At 42.1% G+C, this 24,713-nt stretch overlaps 1 protein-coding gene across 5 annotated transcripts in view; it reads left to right on the forward strand.

Moving 5' to 3' along the window:
* The window catches only part of LOC122555394 (cell adhesion molecule DSCAM), a 706,376-nt gene that overhangs the window by 647,943 nt on the left and 33,720 nt on the right, over positions 1-24,713 (forward strand). For 4 of the 5 annotated variants that reach the window (XM_087992496.1, XM_043701363.2, XM_087992497.1 and 1 more), the window contains 4 exons: positions 6,630-6,806; positions 8,146-8,176; positions 11,265-11,380; positions 15,219-15,368. In XM_087992496.1, coding sequence (XP_087848622.1) covers positions 6,630-6,806; positions 8,146-8,176; positions 11,265-11,380; positions 15,219-15,368 — 474 coding nt within the window. The other variant, XM_043701364.2, reaches the window with a different exon arrangement.

Raw genomic sequence — 24,713 nt, forward strand, 5'->3', positions numbered from 1 at the left:
TAGTAATGGTAGACCCAAATATCACTGGGCTATCACTGGGCAGCACTGTGACATTGACATCATTGCCTTGAGAAAGTCCTGACAAAGGAGGAGAAAGTGAGGTCTGCAGATGCTGGAGATCAAAGTTGAAACTTTATTGCTGGAACAGCACAGCAGGTCAGGCAGCATCCAGGGAACAGGAGATTCGACGTTTCGGGCACCGGCCCTTCTTCAGGAAACAGGATTCCTGAAGAAGGGCCTGTGCCCGAAACGTCGAATCTCCTGTTCCCTGGATGCTGCCTGACCTGCTGTGCTGTTCCAGCAATAAAGTTTCAACCAAAGTCCTGACAAACAATAGAAGGTCAGCTCAAAGATCAAAGTGGTAATTACCCTCTTCTTGGTGGGGTAAATTTGAAGAATAATGCTAATTCCATGGTTTAACCAATGGAATTAATTGACCATCTTTGCAAGATTTCCTATAGAATCAGCAAATGCCTCATGACCCTTGAACTCACTGTAGCCCAGAAGCAATGCATCACAATTATCACCCCCTCCCATACAAGCAATGTATAAGGCCAAAGAGAAATTCTACCCCAATCTTGATCAATTATTGCCTCATATCCCAAAGGGAGACAAACTGATTTTGCTTTGATGAAAATAATGGGAGTTTTGGAAAGGATCCCTAAAATGGTGTGATTAGAAAGGAAGGCATTGGAAACATAACTACCAATGGAGTCCACCTTCTGGCAAAATGCCTAGATTATAGTCCAGCCCTAATTCACCAGAGACACAAATGCAAAACCTCACGGCAATTCTCTTGCTACAGAGATTGGCACCTGCCTGACTATGTCATCATCCGAACAAAGGTCCTAAGGATTTTGCATCACCCAATAAGTGACAGAGCTAATAACTGCTGAACAGTCCATTGACTAATCCAGTCAACTATCTCCAACAGCTTGACACAAAAACAGCTCATGATAGCAACAGTGCTGCTACAGGAAATTCAGTGTTGAAGGACTTAAGCATTCCACTGACAAAGCCCTACCTCAGTCAATATCTCATAGTCAATCTGGTGACACTTAATGAACAGGGACCACAGAGTGTCCCCAGTGACCTCAAATCCATCATAAACAGCCCCTGACAGGGGATTTTGGGTTTCTCTGCCAGGAAACAGCAAGATTGGTTTGACAAAAACAACGAAAAGACCTAGGAACTGTTATTCACAAGCACAAGGTATTCCTGAAACAGAGCTGGAAATGTGTTGCTGGAAAAGCGCAGCAGGTCAGGCAGCATCCAGGGAACAGGAGAATCGACGTTTCGGGCATAAGCCCTTCTTCAGGAAGAAGGGCTTATGCCCGAAACGTCGATTCTCCTGTTCCCTGGATGCTGCCTGACCTGCTGCGCTTTTCCAGCAACACATTTCCAGCTCTGATCTCTAGCATCTGCAGACCTCACTTTCTCCATTCCTGAAACAGAACCTCCTCAATAATTGATGGAAAGAAAGCAAGTCTTTAGATGAATGAAGGCTGAGGTGTAATAAATAAACTTGTGATGAAAAGAACAGATAGTGGGTGGGAGGAACTCAGGAATCACAGAAGCTGGCTGATAGCTACTGCCAGCATGGGGTCTTCAGTGCACACAAGATCATCTGTGACCTTTGCACCCAAGTACCGACCACTCTGAGAGCTGGTATTTGATGGGCGCTCATCAAGGACAGAGAGACAGTCAGCATTTGCTAAGAGGGCCAATTTGAGGATCCCCTGAATCACAAGTCACTCAATGTGAGTGCTGTCCAGTGCATCCTGCATCATGTTACCCTTCACCGCAACTTCAGCGCAACATGGGATTGCAAAGGCCACCCGACAGCTGAGATGGCATCCACACTGAAATACGGAAACAGAGTGAGGAAACAACCTTGGCTTAGATATTCAACTTCAGCTCCCTCACCTGGATGGATGGGAGCATGCTAGGGGAAGTCCAAAACGCAAAGATGCCAACCATTTTGTGGACCTTTGACAAGCCCAGCTGGAAGTAGAGCAAAAAGGGGGGTGCAAAGATCCACACATCCCATACACCCCAACGATGGGAAACACCCGCTGGGGCAAGGAGTGTGCATCTCATATTGGACTGTTTAATCACCTAAGCATCCACAATACCTGAATGAAAAGACATCATCCTTCATCCTGAGGTCAGTTTACGAGTTAAATAGAAGGAGTCTTCAACTTCACATCACTGCCTTTCATCAATATCCCTTGAAAGCCATCCCCAACATATATTCATCAAGCTCAATTTTGCAAATGTTTCCATTGCCAGTGATTTTTGAGGGAAGTTATCGGTTTGAGCCCCAGTCTAGATGGCAGTGGAGGGAAAACATTCAGGGTAAACCTTTCCAATGGGAACTTGGTGTTGACTGTCTTCAAACCCATTGAATGTGATTTGTTTCCCTATTTGGATTTAATAAAGGCAATTCATTATGGAAATAACCCAGAACACAACTGACTATTTGTAAAACTAGAGAAAGAAATGGTTTGCCTCATGTGCTGTTAGGCGTGAAAGAGAAGTATTTATTATAATATCTAAACTGTTTTGGGTTCTAGCCAGAATGCTCTCTGACAACATTGTTTTCTTTTTTATTTGCAACGGATCATTTTTATTACCATTAGAAGTCTTGGCAGTAGCGCTATTGTTGACACAGATTCTTCACTGCACAGGGCCAGAAATCTGTTCCTTTTGGCACTGCATAAACATTTGATTTGAGTATGTTGCCACTGTCCTAGTAGTGTGGTGGAAGTTGGTTTAGCTCTGTTGGCTGGATGGTTAGTTTGCAAAGCACTATGATGCCAATATTGTGGGTTCAATTCCTGCACCAGCTGTGGACTCTCCTTCTCAACCTTACCTGAGGTATGGTGGCTCTCAGGTTAAATCACTACCAATCATCTTTCTCTAATGAGAGACCAGCCCTATGGTTTGATAAGACTCTAACAACTTGAATTGTGTTGTAACCTCAAAAAGATTAGACTCGTAGGGATTTGCTGAGACAATCTATCTAGATTGTGCCATATAAATGTTAGTGTCATGAGTACAGCCTTATATGTTACAGAACAATAACACAACATAGCCAGGAATTCCCTCTGAACCTTGCTTCCTTCATCACTATGGCCTTGACAAAGATGCAGTACTCCCTGCTGCACTGCATTTATGGCAAAGCAAGACCAGTCCCAAGAGCAGTCTATTTTATCTATCGCAGAGCAATGCAGTGATAACAGCAGTATTTCAGTATATAAGTTTATTTCCAAGAATTTCAAAATATCTCTACTATCACAAAACATCAATTTCTAATACTTACTGTCAACTTTACCCCTAAGGAAACACCCAAGCCTAACCAGATAAACACAATGAACATAGATCGGGTACGAGACACAAACACAAAACAACTGAACACGACACCAAGAAATCTCGCTCCTCTACTTTGTAAGCATTACCGAGTAGAAACAATGCCATTAGATATCGCCAAGCATGAGTATGCCATACTTAACTCGCAGGGTAATAGAAAGTGGCATACATTACACAGCCACTGTATTATTTCTGTATTTTACAGGGCAATTATAGTTATCTCGCAGTTATTTCACTGGTTCATGAATATCCTTTAAGGAAGGAAGCTACAGTCCTTATTTGGTCTGGCCTACATGTGACAGCAGACCTGCAGCAATGTGTTTGACTCTTAGCTGCCCTCTGGGCAATTGGGATTGAGTGGTAAATGCTGGCCTAGTCAGCGATGCTCATATCATTAAATGATTTTTTTTTAAAATCAGAATTTTAGGTTTCCATTGCATACGGGGACAAGATTTCAACTCTGTCCGCTCTGTTGTGTTGAGAATGAGGATTGGGATTAACTGTTGTCAGAGCTCTCATAACTCTGTTGATATACCCTTCTCAATTACTATTGTCTTACTCCGAGTTTTAAGGGAGAGTGAGTAACCTTGCTTATTCTGTAGTCCACAGCTTTCTGTTCTCTATCAATCATCCTGTCAATTTTTATATCATTTAAAAATTTCATAATCATCGCCCTATATTTAAACCTATAATTAATTGATATATATATATAAAATTCATGAAGAGGAAGGTACCAAGCAACTGATCCTTGCAAAACCCCAAGAAACACACCCTTTCAGTCACAAAAGCACATGTTGACATTATGGAATGCAGAGGATTGACTTCACTTCCTGCTACTGATCTCAATTTTTAATTTCCTTGGACTTCATGAGCTTGAATCTTTCCAGTGTGCAAATGTGGAGCCTTGTCAAAACCTTCCTGGAAGCCACATGGACCAATTAAGACATGCTACACTCATTAGTCATAGCCAACTCAAAAAATACAAACTGACCCTGAACAAATCCAACCTCTACTCAGTCAAAGTCCTGGAGCTCCCTTCCTAACAGCACTGTCAGTACCCCTAAAGCTTCTCCAGGAAAAATGTTGGCTGACTTGCACCCACGTCCAGGAATGGATAAAATAATTTACCCTTTTAATCTCTACGTTTTCCTTAGATATTCTCTGATTCTTTAAAACATATCCTTGATTTTACTTGCCAATATTGTTTAGTCCTTGGTATCTAATAACAGCCTCCCTTTATTGCCTCATCCTGCCCTGTATGCTTCCTGACATTCAGGGAGTGGGGGCTGATTTAGGATTGTCACACGATTTCTTTGCAGGAATGTATTTGTTCTGAGCCCCCGCTATCTCGTCCTTGAATACCTCCCACAGCTCCATCACTACTCTGTGCGTTCACCCAAGTGGGAAATCAAATAGCTCATTGATTCAGATCAGGTTTTTGTGTTTAACTAATCCACTTTCAGCATGATTGAAAAAGTGTGAAAGGTAAGAATTTCTGGTTCTGGTTGCAAGAGGGTACTGTTGTTATATTTGTCACTTTACACCAAGATGCTGGAGAGCATGAGTCAACCTCTACTAAGGTTAATGCTTAGATGGTTTTCAAGTGTGACTGATGCCTTAGAAGATCGTATCAGTCAGTGACAATCATAAAATATCAGACATAAAATATCCTGTTTAAATTGCAAAGCAGCAGCATATCTAGTCATTTATAGGTCAAAGGCACATCTTATAGGTCTTATGCAAGCAGCATTTATTAAAATGAAAATAAGAAATGCAGTAAGTGTCAATCTGCAGGAACACGGTTCTTCAAATGATCAACGTTTAGCAATGGAAATAAAGGATTTGAGCTCAGCTTTTCAAGTCCTTTTGATTACAAAATTTCTTTAATCTGTACCCAGAACTTAAATACTGTTAATTAGCTTGTGTTACTATGGTGACTAGAAATGAAACTAAACCATCTTAACTGTCAACAGCACTTACAACGCTCCTTAAGGACTGAGCATGAGACTTTGTACTTGAAAATACATTGTAATCCAGTCTGTAGACAATTAAGGCCCATTCATCTCATTATGTGAGACACTCTCTCATGTATCAGAGGTTTGTCTTCATTTGCAAGAATATTTTACATTATTTAATGATATGAAAATATGAAGTATAGTAAAAAGTTGAGAATATGCTGCCAGTGCTTTATCATCACATATGTGATCCTAGCATATGCTATCTAGAAATTCCTGGAAAGATAAATTCTCAAAGATAATTAGGGTATAAATGTGTCTTATTGGTAATGCAAAATAGGCACCAGGGAATTGGCAGCTTCTATTATGCACTGCCCAGTATTCTATTCCATTGATTTCAATATTGTTTTGCTATCGCTTATTTAGGAACAACATCCAATGGGAATTTCTACCTCAATGATCTTCTGGCTATTCATTGTGTGGGGATTGCGGGCAGCATTAGGAGCCATTTTTGACATCTCTGGAGGTCATCTGTATGATATTTCATGGTGGTGAGAAGGATACAACTGTGTTTTGTACGCACCAAGGGTTTATGAAGAGGTGTCATTGAAATAGTAATTTAAACTAACAGCAACTGGACCCATGTGTAAGTCTTGAACTTTTAACAAAGAACAATTTGCAAAGAAAAACGGCTCCAGGTGTAACAACAAGGAACAGAGCTTTAGATAGATGCAGCCGGTCTATAAGATTTTCAGAGGGATGTCACATTGTCCAGTTTGTGGGTGGTATAAGATTCTGAGCCCAACCAGAAAGATTTTGAGAAATAGTTTGCTGTTTCTTGATCTCTCTTTCACTGCAATTCCTTTTGGCAAAATGACAGGGCTAAGGAGTCACTAAAAGTGGCAACCGGAGGCCAGCAACTCTAACTGGCTGGGCCTTCTTCTTGGGGTCTTGATTCCAGACAAGAATCTAAGCTGGCCTTCCACTGCCTGATTAGCGTTGAATTTGGTGGACTTTCTCTGGAAAAACAGTCTAGCTGTTTCCTTGCTGCCTTAACAAGATTCTGCTTATCCCTCTCAGTGACTGAGCTTAACTTTTAAGGTCATGACCCTACCTTGTTCTGAGTACCTTCCACCCCCACCCCCCATTGATTTAAGCACTTTGGTACATCGATGGTGTGGTGAAATGGTGAGTGAGTGGAATAATTTCTGATCAGAACTTATCCTTATGTTTGAAAAAGGTATTCTACCTTGTATCACATTGGCACAGTGAATAAATCTTATTGTGTCTTTGATCACACAGGTACAATCCCACCACTGATTAAATCAGTGGTCCAGACCGAGGAAGGAATGGCAACCAATGAAGAACTGAAGATGCTGGTGACCATCTCATGCATTCTGCTGGCTGCCCTGCTGCTGTTTGCTCTGCTTCTGATTGTTCGAAGGCGACGGAGGGAGCAGCGCCTGAAAAGACTGAGGGGTTAGACACATTTCTAGAGTCATAGAGTTATACAGCTCGGAAGCAGGCCCTTCTCTCCAACTCATCCATGCCAATCAGATATCGTAAACTGATCTAGTCCCATCTGCCAGCATTTGTATCCCTCTGAATCCTTCTTATTTATGGACCCATCCAGATGCCTTTTAAATGTTGTAATTGCACCAGCCTCCAACATTTCCTCTGGCAGCTCCTTTCACACACACACACTGCCCTCTACATGAAAAAGTTGCCTTTCAGGCCCTTTTAAAATCTTCCCCCTCTCACCATAAATCTCTACCCTGGGGAAAATACCTTGTCTATTTACCCTATCAATGCTCCTCATGATTTTAGAAACATCTATAAGGTCGCCCTCAGCCTCCAATCCTCCAAGGACAAAAGCCTCAGCCTATTCAGTTTCTCTCTGTCGCTTAAACTCTCCAGACCTAGCAACTTCCTGGTAAATATTTTCTGAACATTGTCAAGTTTAACAGCATCTTTCCTGTAGCAGGAAGACCCGAATTGAACACTGTATTGTAGAAGTGGCCTCACCAATGTCCTGTACAGACAAAACATGACATCCCAGTTCCTACACTGAATGCACTGACCAATGGAAGCAAGCATGTCAAATGTCATCTTCATCACTCTGTCTACCTGCAACTCTACTTGCACCTGCACTCTTTAAGTCTCTTCATCCAGTAAAACGTGCAGAGCCTTACTATTAACTGTACAAGTCCTGTCTTGGTTTGCCAAACCAAAATGCAATGCCTCACATTTATGTAACATAATCTGTATCTGCAATTGGCCCATATGATCAAGGTCCCATTGTACTCTGAAATAACCTTTTTCACTGTCCATCACACCACTAAAATTGGTGTCATCTGCAAACTTACAAACCATACCTCCTATATTCACATCCAAATCATTTATAGAAATGACGAAAGGCAATGGACCCCACCTCAATCCTTGCAATTCATACGTTAGTCACAGTCTCTTTAAAAAGTCTCTTTGGACAATCTTAGATCCACACTCTCCCCTGACTATCATTTAAAGATGTCACTGGCCTTGACCATTTTTCTCCTGTTTGAGTGTTTTTGATGAAGAGCTTATGCTCGAAATGTCAACTCTCCTGCTCCTCGGATGCTGCCTGACCTTATGTGCTTTTCCAGAGCCACACTTTTGACTCTGATCTCCAGCATCTGCAGTCTTCACTTTCCCCTGAGCGTTTTTGTTGCCAGGTTACACTGTCACATGGTTTAGCAAGGCCAGCATGGGGCCATCTCAAGGTTCTTTCTTTTTAACAGCTTGAGACAGGCATGATAATGAATATCTCCTTTTCTTACAGATGCCAAAAGTCTGGCCGAGATGTTGATGAGGTAATGCACTGCAATTTTTCAGTATTCAATGTCATTCATGTTACAGACTGCCAACGATGATACCTGTTCTATCTGGAATTTCTGTGCCCCTGTTGAAAACAAAAAAAAATCACTGGTGACTATTCCAAAGTCACACCAGACAGCAGTATGGTCACTGCATCCACTTGCATATGCCAGGGTCACATGTGGGCCTTATGACCAGCCAATGGTGGGTTATGGGTACCAAGCAAGCATACTCCAGCAGCTGGCCACTTCTCAGAGAATAGGAAACCAACTGGTGTCTACATTGAGCTGCCTGGCAAGGCCAAGACTTTAACAATGGGTGGCAGGAGTGGCCTCAAATGGGGCATCAGTAGTCCCAGATTGTTTATGTGGCATTGCGGTGGGTCAGTCAGAAGTTGCTCACATATTTTGGATGAAGCCTTTGCTCCACAGGTTGAATTGAATGCCTGTTCCACCCCGTTTGTACCTGAAACAATGGCAATTTGCTGGAAGTATGAGCTATAAAAATCAGAGTCAAAGGGAAGGGGACATCTGGAACTTACACCAATGGAGCAAGTTAATATTTAGCTAATCAGAGTATGCAAGTGATGAAACATAGATTGAGAAGGAAGTGTTTTACTTATTCTTTGAATTATTTGGCAGGCCAGCCAATTGCTAATTTGCCTTCAGGGAGCTGATGCTGAGCTGCTTTTTTGAACTGCTGCAGTCTATGTGGCATCAGTATATATCTGAATACCATTAGGCATGAAAGGATGAGTGGTATAGCCCTGTGTCAAAATGGTGTGTGGCATGGAGGGGAACTTGTAACTTGCAGTGTTATGTGCTTCTGCTGTCCTCGCCTTTCTGGGCTGTCGAACCACTGGATTTGGAAAGTATCAGTTAGAGTTGATGAACTCAATGTCAAAACTGGCACAGAAATGAAACAAGGAGAGGGAAAGAAGGAGACAGAGAGAGAAAAGGAGTAAAATAAGACAGCAATTAAACCATGAAGAAATTTTTGCCACTCAATACCAAAGAGGTTCTTTGGAAATAAGTCCTTACAATCTTACCAGACCATAGGGCTGCTCTCTCATTGGAGAGAGAGACAGAGAGAGAGAGAGAGAGAGACGACTGTGGTGATTTAGCCTGAGGGTCACCATGCCTCAGGCAAGGGGAGACAATGGGAAGGAAAGCTTCTCGATCAGAAGTGAACCCACACTGTTGGCAGCACTGTGCATTGCAAACCAGCCATCCAACCAACTGAGCAATCTGACCCTCAAATGACTTCTAATGCATTGTTAAGAGAATCTCTGATGATCGGTCGGGTTTAAATATACAGAGATGTTCACTAGTTCTTTGTGTCACTTCAGATTGACTTGTAAATGCCTTTGAGTATCATGATAGCACTGCTCAGTACAGTTCAATGGTGAGCTGTGCAATGAGATGCCATTTTCCTCAAGCAAACAGTGGGACAGTGCAATTGGACAGCAATAGTAAAGTTACAGTCCTTATCTTTGCCTCATGTCTGAGGTTCCTAAGGAATTTATGCTTAAGTAATTGTAAGCATTATTAGCCTCATTACTACGCCGACAGCATGTTATGGGCTAATATTCTCAAGGAACCGAACATGTTAAAAAAATCTTGGAAGCAATTTTTCTAATCACATTTGTTTAAAGATTATGATGACCTGTGCCTGTTAGAGGAGGCATATTTTGGATAAATATTTAAAGATGAGGTAATGTTGAGTGTCTGTAGATAATGTAAACTAAACCATTCCTCTAATTCGGAGAGACTCTCATGAATCAGCATCGTCTATTGTCCACATTTGGTGATTGACTGCAATTGAAAAAATCTTATAGATGTCAGAAATGTATTTGGAGGGTTCGCACAGCACTGTCAAGTTTGCTTTTGGTTGCATTGCCTGTTCTGTTTCCTTTTTCACCCAGTTGCAGTTAATCTGTGTCCGTGTTTCCTGAAATTCAGTGTCAGATTTTCGTATGCTCCACAGACCTTTAAAAATGGTGGGAAGGATACAGAGATAGAAGTGACGTTTGACAGATCCAGCTTTTGGCAGCAGGTGCATGGTACAACTAAAATGGGAAACCCCAACTCAGAAAAGAAATCTGAATTTCATGCTGTGCACAAACAGACCCCATTTTGCCTGTTTGAAGGATCCTCATTTGCAATGTGGCTGTCACAAGTTGGCAGAAGTGCATAAATTTTCTTGAAGGGTGGAGAATGTCTTTATAACTGTCAAGATCTGAAACTTCTTTCAATAATACCATCTTTAAAATGAAAAGAAAAGACTACAGTTGTCGTTCCTGATGAAGGGCTTATGCCTGAAACGTTGATTCTCCTGCTCCTCAGATGCTGCCTGACCAGCTGTGCTTTTCCAGCACTACACTCTCGATACTGCTGTTGTCACTGGAGAGCTTTCTTAAAAAAAAACCCTGTTGCATGCTTTGCCTGACCGTCAATCAGAAGGAAACTATCAGATTAACAGGAACGTTCCAGCTGGTCAGACAATTTCCATAGATCTCTGTTGACATTTCCACAGATGTCACCCCTGAATCACTGAAAATGTTTGGCTGAATTTAAGGAGCTACAGTTATGTTATCAATGGATTCCGAGTTCACTATTTGTTTGACTATTCAAAGACGCTATGAAAGGATTATTTGTCTTCGATGTGGTTCTGAATATAAATTTGTTCTGGTTTTTTCCCATGGTCCAAAGGTGTGCAGATTAGGTGAATTGGCCATACTAAATTATCCACAGTGTTCAGGGATGTATAGGTTAGGTGCATTAGTCAGGGGAAACGTAGGGTAATGGGTTTGGGTGGGATATTCTTCGAGGGGGTGATGTGGATTTGTTGGGCCAAAGGGCCTGTTTCCACATTGTAGGGATTCTAATTCAAATTATGGTGCACTTGTTTTAAACAGGGTCACAAACTAATGAAGAACTAAACAATAAAAACAAGAAGCTTTTGAAATGAAATGGTTACAATAATGTCATTATGTGGAAGACCTCAGACGTCATGGCTATTACCAGAACTTGCTTAAGGCACAGATATTAGGTTATATGTGGTTTTCTTTCTATCTCTTCCAAGTAAAAACACAAGGACATCTGATACCCTGAATAAACAGCAGCAGACACTGAGAATGCACATCGATATCCCTCGAGCACAGCTTCTGATAGAAGAGAGGGATACCATGGAAACAATCGGTATGAAATTCACCATCTCAATACTCTCCAAACATTTGTAAAATGATATCATTTAATTCCTAAATTAATTGCCTCTTTGACCATTAACCTGGATATAACAAAAATTCATCCTGCAGCTTGAGGGACAATAATGTTTCCTTTTCTTGGAGGCAGAATCTTGTTGAGGCACAGGAGCTAGGGAGTCTTGCCAGCTGGATGGAGAGCTGGTAAGAGTGCTGCACGGCTTCTTGGCAGTGGAGGGATGTAGAGAGAAAGAGATTGAAGGGGTAGAGCAGCTTCCTGTCCTATGTTCAGTCCTTTAATCAAGCTTTGAGTGTCAGGATACCCCTCCCCTTAATTGGCTGACAGGTGACCAACACGGGTTCTTCTTTGGACGCGTTGCATGGCACATGAACACATGTAGCTGGGCTAATCCCAGTGTTGGAGAGATGAGGCCCTTAAAGTAGTTCCTTAATTGACCAATTAGTAGACTCAGTTGATGGAGCAGGAAAACCAACCAGGAGCCTTCCCACCCAGAACTTAGAATCATAGAGTCGTATGGGACAGAAACAGACTCTTTGGCCTAACTTGCACATGCTGACCAACTTTCCTAAAATGAACTATTCCCATTTGCCGCTATTTCACCCATATACCCCTAAACCTTCCATATCCACATACCTGTCCAAATGTCTTTTAAATGTTGTAATTGTACTCACCTCTACTGCTTCTGCTGACAGTTTGTTTCATAAATACACCATCCTCCGTGAGAAAACATTATCTCTTAGGTTCCTTTTAAATCTTACCCCTCTCACCTTAAACCTATGCCCTGTGGTTTTGGAGTCTTGCACCCTGGTAGGAAGACCTTGGCTATTTACGCTATCTATGCCCTTCATGATTTTATAAACCTCTATAAGGTCACTCCTCGACCTCCGACGCTCCAGGGAAAAAAGACCCAGCCTTTCCTCATAACTCAAACCCTGTAGTCTTGGTAACTTAATTCAGGCAGAGGCGTAAGGCAGGGTAGGGGTGGAGGGTTGGAAGCATCACTCTGAAATAAATGTTTTTCCTGTCACAAAGCTTTTCACCTCAGGAAGCCAAAAATTCTGCCCTTGGTTCTGAAGGGCTCGGGCAAAGTGCGGAAATTTGCCAGAATTCACAGAATCACGGAAGTATTACAGCACATGAGGTCATTCAACCCATTGTGTCTGCATCGGCTATTCAAATGAGCATCGTTTCTTGCAACCAATTCCATGCATATTCCCCATACACTTGCACATTACTTCTGTCCAGGTAAACATCTAATCCCTGTTGAATGCCTCAATTGAACTGTCCTCCCCTACATTTTCAGGTTGCGAATTCACTACGGAGCTATTTGCTGTGTGGAAAAGGTTTGCTTGCATCGTTTGCAAGTCACTTTAAATCTGTGACCACTGGTTCTTTATCCTTTTGCAAGCGTTATCAGTTTCCCACTACCTGATCTATCAAACCTGCCCATAACTGTGAATTATACCATTGGGCTTCATTCTGTTGAGGAGAGTAGAGGAACTGTTGTTGTTCTTCTAAGTGTAAGTTGTAAGGAGATTTAATAGAGGTGTTCAGAATTATAAAGGATCTTAATAGGATAATTAAGGAGAGATTGTTTCCAATGACACAAGAGTCAGCAAGCAGATGTCAAAGATTTAAGATCAACTGGAAAAGTAAAATAATTACAAATTTAAAAATAAGATAGTGAAGAAGAGATTTTTTTTAATGAATCTGCACTTCACTGCCTGAAAGAATATTGGGAAGAGATTCATGGAGTCACAGAGTAATTTACAACACACAGGGAGGCACGTAATAACCATTCTGAATGCAATAATAACCTTCAAAAGGCAATTGGACACATACTTGAAAAGGAAACTTTGCAGATTTGTCACAAAAGAGGAGTGGGACTCATTAGAAAGCTCTTTTAAACAAGCAACATCAGTAGTACAATGGGTCGCTTGGGCTCCTTCTGTGCCCTATGATTGTACAGCTTGTACATTTTCATGGTAGCTCAGTGGTTAACACTGCTGCCGTACAGTGTGAGGGACCTGGGTTTGATTCCACCCTTGGGTGACTGTGTGGAGTTTGCACATTCTCCCTGTGGTTTGTATGGGTTTCGTCCTACAGTCCAAAGATATACAGGTTAGGTGGATTGGCCATGCAAAATTGCCCATAGTATCCAGGGATGAATGGATTAGTCATGGGAAATGCAGGGTGATAGGGTAGGGGATGAGTCTGAGGGGGATGCTTTTTGGAGTCAATGGACCAAATGGCCCGCTTTCACATTGCTGGGATTCTATGATTTATAACACTTAAAGGTACAAACTTTTTTCTAGTTATAGTTGGTTACATATGGCAATGACAGCTTTCCGATACTTTGTTCAAGTGGTCAATCTTCATTAATAATATTAGACAGTCAGCATTGCCAAGATAACCTTTCATGGTGGATATTAAAAAAAGTATTGTAACTTTGTTCAATTCCTACACAGTTGTGCTTCCCAGCAGAAGTTGCCACATAGTAATCACATGATATCGAAATGCCTTGTCAACTTTTTTCTAATATAAAATGATTATGTCAACATATGACAATGGAAAGTAGCCCTCAATATAATCACACTGAAGTTACATTGACTGGCCAGCAGTGGGGCTAGAGCACCTCAGTCTGTTCCTCTGCCAGGATTGTCAAGAAGCTCAGACAAGTCAAATTCCTTGCTTCTTAAATCCGCTCTATCTTGTGTATTTACCTGTAAATGATTACATAAAATATATTTATATAATAACAAGGACAGGATTAATGACTTTGAAATGACCACTGAATTGCATCAGTGCATGATAGCGATTTATTCCTGTCTTTTAGCACCACTTCGGATTCTGATTGACCATGCAATGATGAAAGAGCACTTATCTATATGTGTGTATGTGTGTGTTTACATTACAATGTATAGACATATAATGAAAAGAAATATGCACAAATAGCTAACTGTGACTTGTCATGGAGAATGAAAAGATCACTTTGATAAAGCTGAAACTGCTATGAAGTTTTGGGATAAACAGAGGTTAAAGGGCCAGTAATAACCAGAAAGGAAGTGGAATTGCATATGCACATACCCAGTGTGAGAGGAGAGAGCCATATGAGTTATAGCACAGAAGGAGGCCATTTAATCCCTCATACTGGAGCTGGTGCTTAGTTAGTCCTTAACTTGAACTATGTTACACTAATCTCCTTGTCCTCAGCCTCACCTCTGAATCAGGAGGTTGTGGGTTTATGCCCCCTTCCAAAGACTTAAACCCCATAATCGAGGGTGACTCCAGTACCCTGCTGAATAGAGTGGTGCACTGTCAACGGTGCCATCTTTATGATGAGACATGAAAACAAGGCCCTGTGTGCTCCACAAACTATTGCTAAGAGTTGCAAAACAAAAACAGGCAAGTTCTCCATGGTGTTCAACAGTCAACATCTTTAGGGTAGAAAACCTAGTAATTTAATCCATGGCTTTCTGTGAACACTTGCTGTTCTAGTTGGTTGCCTTTTACCCTTTCATTTCAACAGTAACTTAACTTCACAATGTTTGAGGCTGCAGTGTTTTGCTGAGATGGCAGAGGCACATTTAACTATTGCAAGTTCTTTCTGTTTCCTTGCTCAGAATCATAGAAATGAGAGAACCTTCAGATTGGAGCAGTGCAGGAACTGAACTCAACAGAAACTCCACTTTGAAGCAATAAAGCCTCTCATGATTGCATCAAACTGCATGCCACCTTTCATTTTAATATCTCTTTTGGATGAAAATCTGTTGAAAGACTGATTTGTGAACAGTGTACACCTGCTGTGTTACAGACGACCGATCTACTGTGCTACTGACGGATTCGGACTTTGGAGAGGCTGTGAAACAGAAATCGCTAACAGCCACACACACTGTCCATTACCACTCAGTCTCGCAGGCCACTGGCCCTCTAGTGGATGTTTCAGATGCCCGACCTGGAACCAGTGAGTATTCTTGATGGAGAGGGAATGTAAGTGAGAAAAACCAACATGAGAGAGTGTGGGTATGGTTGCCATGATGGTGAATGGATCTGTTCCCATTAGTTCCTTTATTGTTCAGAGTATTGAGTACAGGAGTTGGGAGATCACATTGCGGCTGTACAGGATATTGGTTAGGCCACTGTTGGAATATTGCAATTCTGATCTCCTTTCTATCGCAAAGATGTTGTGAAACTTGAAAGGATAGAGAAAAGATTTACAAGGATGTTCCCAAGGTTGGAGGATTTGAGCTATAAGGAGAGGTTGAATAGGCTGGGGCTGTTTTCCTGGAGCGTCAGAAGCTGAGGGGTGACCTCATAGATCATGAAGGGCATAGATAGGACAAACTGACAAGGTATTTTCCCTGGGGTTGGGGAGTCCAGAACTAGAGATTATAGGTTTATGGTGAGAGGGGAAAGATATAAAAGAGAGCTAAGGGGCAACTTTTTCCCACAGACAGTGGTGTGTGTATAAAATGGGCTGCCAGAGGAAGTGGTGGAGGCTGGTACAATTGAAACATTTAAAAGGCACCTGGATGGGTATATGAATAGGAAGGGTTTGGAGGGATATGGGCTGGCTGCTGGCAGTTGGGACTAGATTGGGTTGGGATATCTGGTCGGTATGGACGAGTTAGATCGAAGGGTCTGTTTACGTATTGTACATCTCTATGACTCTGTGACTCTAGTGGTCACAGCTGTCTTTAACTATTGTTGGCTTCATTTGAGTAGGAATGGGAGTTTTTGTCATGGACTCTGATTGGACACCAGTCTGTGTTCTAAGGAGTATCCCTCAAAGAGCTTGTCTCTGAAATTCCAATGAGGTGCCCCTGGTATAGCTTCTGAGAAAATGGCATAAACCCACTATTACTTGCAAAACACATTTGGACTATTGCCTTATGGAACCTTGTTCTAATGTTCAAATTGAGGGGCATTTCAGGCATTAAGTAATGGTTAGTCTGTGTCAGAGAAGAAATAGTCAGCTCCAGTGATATGCCCTGATGGCACTTGTTCTGTTGCAAATTGACAACAACTTTCATTTCCCACTCTTACCATCCTGATAGCCTGTCTGAGTATCAGCTTTGAGCTCAGCCACAAAGAAAAACTCATGGATTCAAATTCACTCAGTGCCTGATTCAAACAGCTTAATTTCCATGGAGATGGGAAGATTTCTTGATTCACTGATGCCCTGCCCCCACACTGAGCCAATCCCAATTTTGTAAGGAGGAGGAAGGATGCATTGTGGAATTCACACAAGCAGGAAACCTCCAAATCAGTTTGATCATTTGAACTTAGTGCTGGGTTTCAACAGACTCCAGTTTGGCTCTTGCAAAAGTCTGAATCATAGACCAAGAGAGAAATTGGTTGGCGTTTCGTAAATGCTTTCTAAGGGTGGTCTGATCTGTCTTGATCAGAAATATTTTTTTCAAAATCCCTTCTCTTTAAACCGCAAGAGAAAAAAACTAGCTCAGTGTCAGTGACTTTTTTTATACAAACACTCTGCTGAACTATTTTAGCTGGGGTAGCATCTGTTGGAGCAGTTTCAATAGAGATATTTGTTGAAATTTTCCAAAATGCAATTCATCATGAATGCTTCACTGAGTTTCAAATACTACAACTTTCCCAGCATGGAATCTACAATCATTGTTTGATTGACAGCTTAGAGCAGATATTAAGGGATTAGTTACTTAAATAGAAGTTTGTTTTTTATAAAAGATTAATCATAGAGTCATACAGCACAGAAACAGATCCTTTGGTCCAACTCATTCATGCCAATCAGGTTTTCTAAACTGAGCTAATCACGTTTGCCTGTGTTTGGCCCGTATTCCTCACAACCTTTCCTACCTATATACATGTCAGAATGTCTTTTTAAATGTTGTAACTGTACACACCTCTACCATCTGTCTGGCAGTTCGTTCCATATGCACACCACTCTCTGAGTGAAAAAGTTGCCCCTCAGGTCCCTTTTAAAAGTTTCTTTCCCCTTTCATATTAAACCTTTGCTATCCAGTTTTGGCCTCCCCTACCCTAGGGAAAAGGCCTTGGTTATTCACCTTTTCCATGCTTTCTTGATTTTATAAATCTCTAAAAGGTCGCCCCTCAGCCTCATATGCTCCATGAAAAAAAGACTCAGTCTATCAAGCCTCTCCTTATAACCCAAATCCTCCAGTCACAATAACATATTTATCAATCATTTCTGCACTCGTTCCAATTTAATAACATCCTTCCTGTACAAGGGTGACCAGAATTATACACAGTACTCCAAAAGTGGCCTCACCAATATCCTGTACATGATGTCACAATTTCTGCACTCAATGTACTGACCAATGAAGGCAAGCGTGCCACACACCTTCTGTCTACCTGTCTACCTGTGTCACAACTTTCAAGGAACTATGTACCTGTACCGCTAGATCAGATTCAAAAACTCTGGTTTGCATGAAGGGGAGACTCGTTTTCCATCATCAGGTCTGTATACTGAGAACTTAATTGGATTTTTAGAAAATATTTTTCATCTCCACAAGACTCATGGATGCTGAATGGGTCAGAATTGCTTTGGCACAAAGGGGTATGATGGACCTCAAGAGTAGGTGGAGGAGTGGGTTAACTTTGAGTTGACATAACAATATGAGGGCTGCATGGTGGTGGCGAGTGGTCTAGCCCATTTAATTTGGAATTCTCAATCCTGGGAATATATATCACTACAATACATGACTGACTCAATATCACTTTTTGAAATCTAAACTTATGCGAGTCCACTGAATTTATACCATCCTGCGTCTGCTTAGCTGTATCCGGAGATAGCAGGTTTAACTGCATCCCATGTCACATTAAGCGCACCACCCACACCCCATTTCTCCTTTACCCAGAGCAAAAGTCTTGGGACATTGGGTAACTGGGGCATTTTTTGCTAAGGCATACCAGTTGAGTCAGGACATTTCCCATTTCAAGCCACCTTGCCTGAAGACTGGAGACAGAATTTTTCATAGGGCAGTGTTTTCCACCCTGCTACCAGCAAACGTCAGTAGGAGGTGCAGCCCCACTCCGGACAGCCATGGAGCATTACTTAGCTGGATGAGAGACTGCTGCCCTTATTGGGAGGAAGTCCCATCTTGGAAATTCTCGTCAACTATATAAACTGGCAGCTCTCTACAACCAGCAGAGACACAGGTAATAGAGGCCTTTGCTGGGACAACACCAAATCCCACAGAAAGATCTGCCAGGAACCCTGGAAATTGGTACAGGATACGTGATGTAGCTCGGAAACGAAGCCTCAGTGGGGGAAAGGAGCTAGAGGATGAGAATTGTCATAATAATGTAATGATAACCAGTTCATCGGTGGTTGATTAATTCCATGAGTTAGTTTATTTTTTGTCAAAGTATAAAGTCATTAAGACATACAGCATTGAAACAGACCCTTCAGTCCAACTTTTCCAATCTATTACCACCTGCCAGCACCCACCCCATATCCCTCCAAACACTTCCTCTTTATATACCTATCCAGATGCCTTTTAAATGTTGCAATTGTACCAGCCTCCACCACATCCTCTGGCAGCTCGTTCCATACACGTACCATCCTCTGCGTGAAAAAGTTGCCCCTTAGGTCTCTCACCTTAAACCTAAGCCCTCTAGTTCTGGACTCCCCTTCCCCAGGGATAAGACTTTGTCTGTTTACCCTATCCATGCCCCTCATGATTTTATAAACCTCTATAAGGTCACCCCTCAGCTCTGACATTCCAGGGAAAACAGCACTAGCCTGTTCAGCCTCTCTCTATAGCTCAAATCCTCCAACCCTGGCAACATCCTTGTAAATCTTTTCTGAAACCTTTCAAGTTTCACAACATCTTTCCAGTGAGAAGGAGACCAGAATTGCACACAATATTCCATCAGTGGCCTAACCAATGTCCTGTACAGCTGCACATTATAAACTACGAAGCAGAAACTATAGCAAACCAAATGATTTCTATGTGTGCAGCATGCAAACTGGAGGAGACTGAGTCGCAACATTGTGTGTACATTGCACATGGAGTCCATAAAGATGAATTCTCTTAAGGGAACCGACAACAGGGGTTATGTTTGAGAAGACTTTAGATGAGATTTCCCAATCAGGAAAGAGTGCATGTGCGTGTGTGTGAGAGAGAGACAGGCAAACTTCCACCCCCACCCCGATACCCAAATAGGTAACAATGCTCGGTTCCCTCCACCACTATACCCTCCCCCATCAAAAGCCCCCCACCCCCACAACTGAAATCCTCCTTCCCACCAGCCTCAAAGTTACACTCTGACAGACAGCACTCTTAACTGGCCACTAACTGTCTGCCTAAGAGCCTCAGTCAAGGTGGGCAAGCTTCCCCAGTCTTCTGTCAAACCCATAGAATCACGGCCAGGTGGAAGACAGGTGAGGAAGGAATGGGAAGGATATTTGTAGATGTCTGCGGATGGAAGATTTGCACAATTCTGTCCTTTGTGAAGAGGTCGATGAAAAATAAAGAAAAAGTGTCACAGTTTGACCAATTCAATCTCATATAAACAGGAGGTTTATACTTGATCAGTTTAGATATTAACTCTCCTCTGAGAACTATAGGAATGATTTAGCCCAGAAAAGGGCCCTTTGGCCCATCTTTCCATGCCCCCAAAGGCATCCCATTTTCCTGCACATTGCCAATACCCCTGCAGCTTACAGCACTTAAGGTGCAGATCCAGGTACATTTTCAAAGAGTTTCGGGTCTCTGCCTCCACCACCAACTCAGGCAGTGAATTCCATACACCCACCATCTACTGCATAATGAAGTTATTCCCCATACCCCCCCTAAACTTTCAGCCACCCAGTTTGATTCTGGTTTTTGAAATCTCTGCCAAGGGAAACAGGTTCCTCCTGTCTACTCTATCTCTACCCCTCACAATGTTGTACACCTCATCACGTCACCCTCCTGCCGTCTCTACTCCAAGGAAAACAACCCCAATCTCTCCTCATCACTATACACTCCAGCCCCCGCAACATTCCAGTCAATCTTCTCTGCACTCTCTTCAGTGTACTTATGTCCTTCCTATACTGTGGTGACTAGAACTGTACATAATATTTCAGTGAGGTGATGCACTTTGGAAAGAATAATAGGAAGGCAGAGTACTGGGTCAATGGAAAGATTCGTGGTAGTATGGATGTGCAGAGGGATCCTGGAGTCCTTTACATAGATCCTTGAAAGTTGCCAACCAGGTGGATAGTGCTGTTAAGAAAGCATATGGTGTGTTGGTTTCATTCATAGAGGGATTGAGTTCCGGAGCCGCAGTATCATGCTGCAACTGTACAAAATGCTGGTGTGGCCACACTTGGAATGTTGTGTACAGTTCTGGTCCCCATATTTCTGGAAGGATGTGGAAGCATTGGAAAAGGTGCAGAGGAGATTTACCAGGATGTTGCCTGGTCTGGAGGGAAGGTCTTATGAGGAAAGGCTGAGAGACTTGAACCTGTTCTCATTGGTAAGAAGAAGGCTAAGAGGGGATTTGATAGAGACATACAAGATGATCCGAGGATTAGATAGGGTAGACAGTGAAGGTCTTTTTCCTCAGGTGATGACATCAGCATGTACGAGGGGGCATAACTACAATTTGAGGGGTGATAGATTTAAGACAGATGTCAGAGGCAGGTTCTTTACACAGAGAGTGGTAAGGGCGTGGAATACACTACCTGCTAATGTAGTCAACTCAGCCACATTAGGGAGATTTAAACAATCCTTAGATAAGCACATGGATGATTTTGGGATAGTGTAGGGGGATAGTGCAGGGGGATGAGTTGAGAATAGTTCACAGGATAGCGCAACATCGAGGGCCGAAGGGCCTGTTCTGCGCTGTATTGTTCTATGTTCTATGTTCTGGTTGTGGCCTCACCAGTGTTTTATACAATTTCATCATTATATCCCTTTTTTGCATTCCATATCTCTGCCAATGAAGGAGAACATTCCATATATCTTCTTTATAATCTTTCCTACCTGTACTGCTACCTTTAATGACCTCTTCCCTCTCAGTATATTCCCATTTATTATGTATTGCGTTTTACTATTTGACCTTCCTAAATGTATTACCTCACATTTATTAGAGTTGAACTCCATCAGCCACTTTCCTGTCCACTCCAACAACCAATCTTATCATTTTGGAGCTTACAGCTCTTTTCTATCCATGACATGGCCAATTTTTGTACAAGCTGCAAATTTCCAAATTGTGCCCCTCAAATCCAAATCTTAGTGTAGAAATCAAACATCAGGTTTCCCAACACTAAGCCCTGAGGAACACCACTTGAAACAGCTGTCTATTCACAAGGGCAGCCATCAACCATTAGCCTTTGTTTTCTGTTTCTCAGCCAATGATCCAATTTGACACATTACCGTGTATCCCTTGGGCTTTTAGTTTTTTTAACTGGGCCTACCTTGTCAAATGCCTTACTAAATTCGATGTAGACACCATCCATTGCACTACCCTCGTTGATCCTCCATGTCACTTCCTCAAAGAATTCAATCAAATTTGTAAGATATAACCATCCCTTCACAAAGCTATGTTGACTATCCCTGACTAGTCCATGCCTTTCTAAGTGACAGTTTATATGATCTCTCAGGACCGATTCCAACAATTTGCCCACCACTAAAATAAGACTAATTGGCCTACAATTGTTTGATATTTCCTTTACAAACATGGAACCACATTTGCATTCCTCCAGTCCTCCAATATCTCACCTGTGTCTAGTGAAGATTGGAAAATAATCCCCAGATCATCTGTTATTTCCTCACTGACCATCAATATGCCAGGGGAACAACCTATCTGGTCCTGGTCATTTATCCACTTTTAAGATTCCACTTCCTCTAATACTTCGCTTCTCATTTTGACTATTTTGTCCGATATTTCACACTGCTCCTCTTGGATTCCTGTACCCACATGATCCTTTCCTTTATGAATACGGAGACGAAAAGATAATTTAAAATCCTTCCCATATTCTCTGCATCTTCACACAAGTTCTCTTCTTCATCTCTGATAGGTCCTACTTTTCCTTAACTATCCTTTTGCTCCTTATATAATGATAAAACATCTTTGGGTTTTCCTTTGTCTTGCCTGCTAATATTTTTCTAATAGCCTCTCTTTAATTGCCTTGTGTTTTACTTGATTCCTGTGCTTCCTCTAGGCTACCTGCAGTGTTGAGTTTTTTTGTGACTATCATAAACTCTCTTTTTCTGTTTAATCTTCCCCTGTATTTTTCTAGACAACCTAGATTTGGCAGTAGCATTCTTATTTTTGAAGGGGGCTTGTCTGCTTTGTGCCCTAATAATCTCATATTTTAGTGCCTCCCACTGGTTTTCAACTGAGTTTATCCTTTAGCAACCCTATCCAGTGCTCCTCAGTCAAATCACTTCGCAGTTTTGTAAAATTTGCCTTCCCCAAGATAAAACCTGATTTATCTCTGTCTACAATAAGACTAAATCTAACAGAATTGTGGTCACTATCCTCAATATAGCCACCCACTGTCATTTCACCCACTTGTGCAGCTTCATTTTCCAAAATTAAATCCACAATTGTGTTTCCTCTCATTGGGCTTGTCATGTATTCTTTAAAATAAATTTCCTGGACACAGTACATAAACCTTTCATCCTTAATGCCCCTTACATTGTTTAAAACCCAGTTAACATTGGGATAGTTAAAGTTTCCTACTATTATTGCCCTCTTATTCCTACAGGCGCTTGTCCAATCTCCTCAGTAATTATTGCCTCATTAACTGAAATCACAAGAGCCACCAAGTTTTGCAGCATGTAATTCCATTATATAGAGAATGGCACGCTTTATCTCTATTGTCTCAGATGAAAGTTGTTTTGTCAAAAGCCTGGCAGTCACCAAATAGCAAAAGTCGTTTTAAAATAAGAGAGCAGCAGGACTTCAAGCCCACCCCCTTGCGATTAACTTTCACAAAGAATCCTTAGGAACCGACAGGAGAAGCTATCGTAATTTCTACTCACGTTTACAATTCTCAGGTTAATGCTCTGATCCTTACACATCACCGTATTGCAGGTTCATCTGAGATCAATAGCAAAACATTGCAGTTCTTAATTCATTCTTGCTTGCCCCAGGGGGCAAGGAAAGAGAGAGAGAAAGAACACTGCATCAATTTTCAATGAACAATTGACACTGTGAGCCACTGCAGTGAGATTGTTAGAGAGTTGTGGAGGAAAAGATTTTTTGCTAATTGCATTCTGGTTTTTCTCTGTCTTCGAAAGCAGTGCCCTCTCCATCAGAGGTGAGGCTCCACAAGTGATGACTGGAGGTGTGGTACCATCCTTCAGTGGTATGCCTAAGTGTATTATGGGCATTTGTCATGTGTGTGTGTGTGCCCAGAAAGAAAATGAATGTCCAATAAAAGGAAGAATGGGAATTATGGAGGTGGGACGATGGCTGAGTTGTTAGCACTGCTGTCGCACAGTGCCAAGGACCTTGGTTCAATCCCAGCCTCAGGCGACAATCTGTTTGGATTTGCACATTCTATCCTATGTCCTGTGGATGATGTGGTTTTCTCCCACAGTCCAAACAGTCCAGGTTAGGTGGATTGGCTATAAGACCATAAGACTATAAGACATAGGAGCGGAAGTAAGGCCATTCGGCCCATCGAGTCCACTCCGCCATTCAATCATGGCTGATGGGCATTTCAACTCCACTTACCCGCATTCTCCCCGTAGCCCTTTATTCCTTGTGACATCAAGAATTTATCAATTTCTGCCTTGAAGACATTTAGCGTCCCAGCTATAGAAAATGCAAGGCTATTGGGTCAGTATGGTGGGATACTGTTTGGAGGGTTGGTATGGACTGGATGGGCTGAATGACCTACTTCCATACTGTATGGATAAAATGGAACTAGAAGTGGACCCTGCCCTTCCTTAGATTATATGAATCAATCTGATTGTGGATTCCAGACCCAACCATTTGAACCCCTGAGCTACATTCTAAGGTTGGGGATCCTTTTGCCTGCACACTGCCAGAGTGATTTACTTTCCAGTTGTCACCCTGCTGATCGCCCATCCGACCACAAGCCTCTGTAGTATAACCAACCTTGTCAGTTCTTTGTGATTCCATTTCCCTTTCCCTCCAGCCCTATAACGCCTTCAATTAATAATCTTTCCCTCTCCCGTTAAGATCATTTCTGCGATTTAATCATCTCTTGCAGAATGTTCAAACACTTCATTGGTGTGTGTGCGTATGTGTGAGTGTGAGTAAGTGTGTGTGTGTGGGGGGGGGGGGGGGGAGAGTGTGTGTGTACGAGTCTGTGTGTGTGAGAGAGAGAGTGAGAGTG

This window comes from Chiloscyllium plagiosum, unplaced genomic scaffold (assembly GCF_037043375.1).
Source record: "Chiloscyllium plagiosum isolate Xiang-an unplaced genomic scaffold, Cpla_swu_hap1 HiC_scaffold_12, whole genome shotgun sequence".
Lineage (NCBI taxonomy): Eukaryota > Metazoa > Chordata > Chondrichthyes > Orectolobiformes > Hemiscylliidae > Chiloscyllium > Chiloscyllium plagiosum.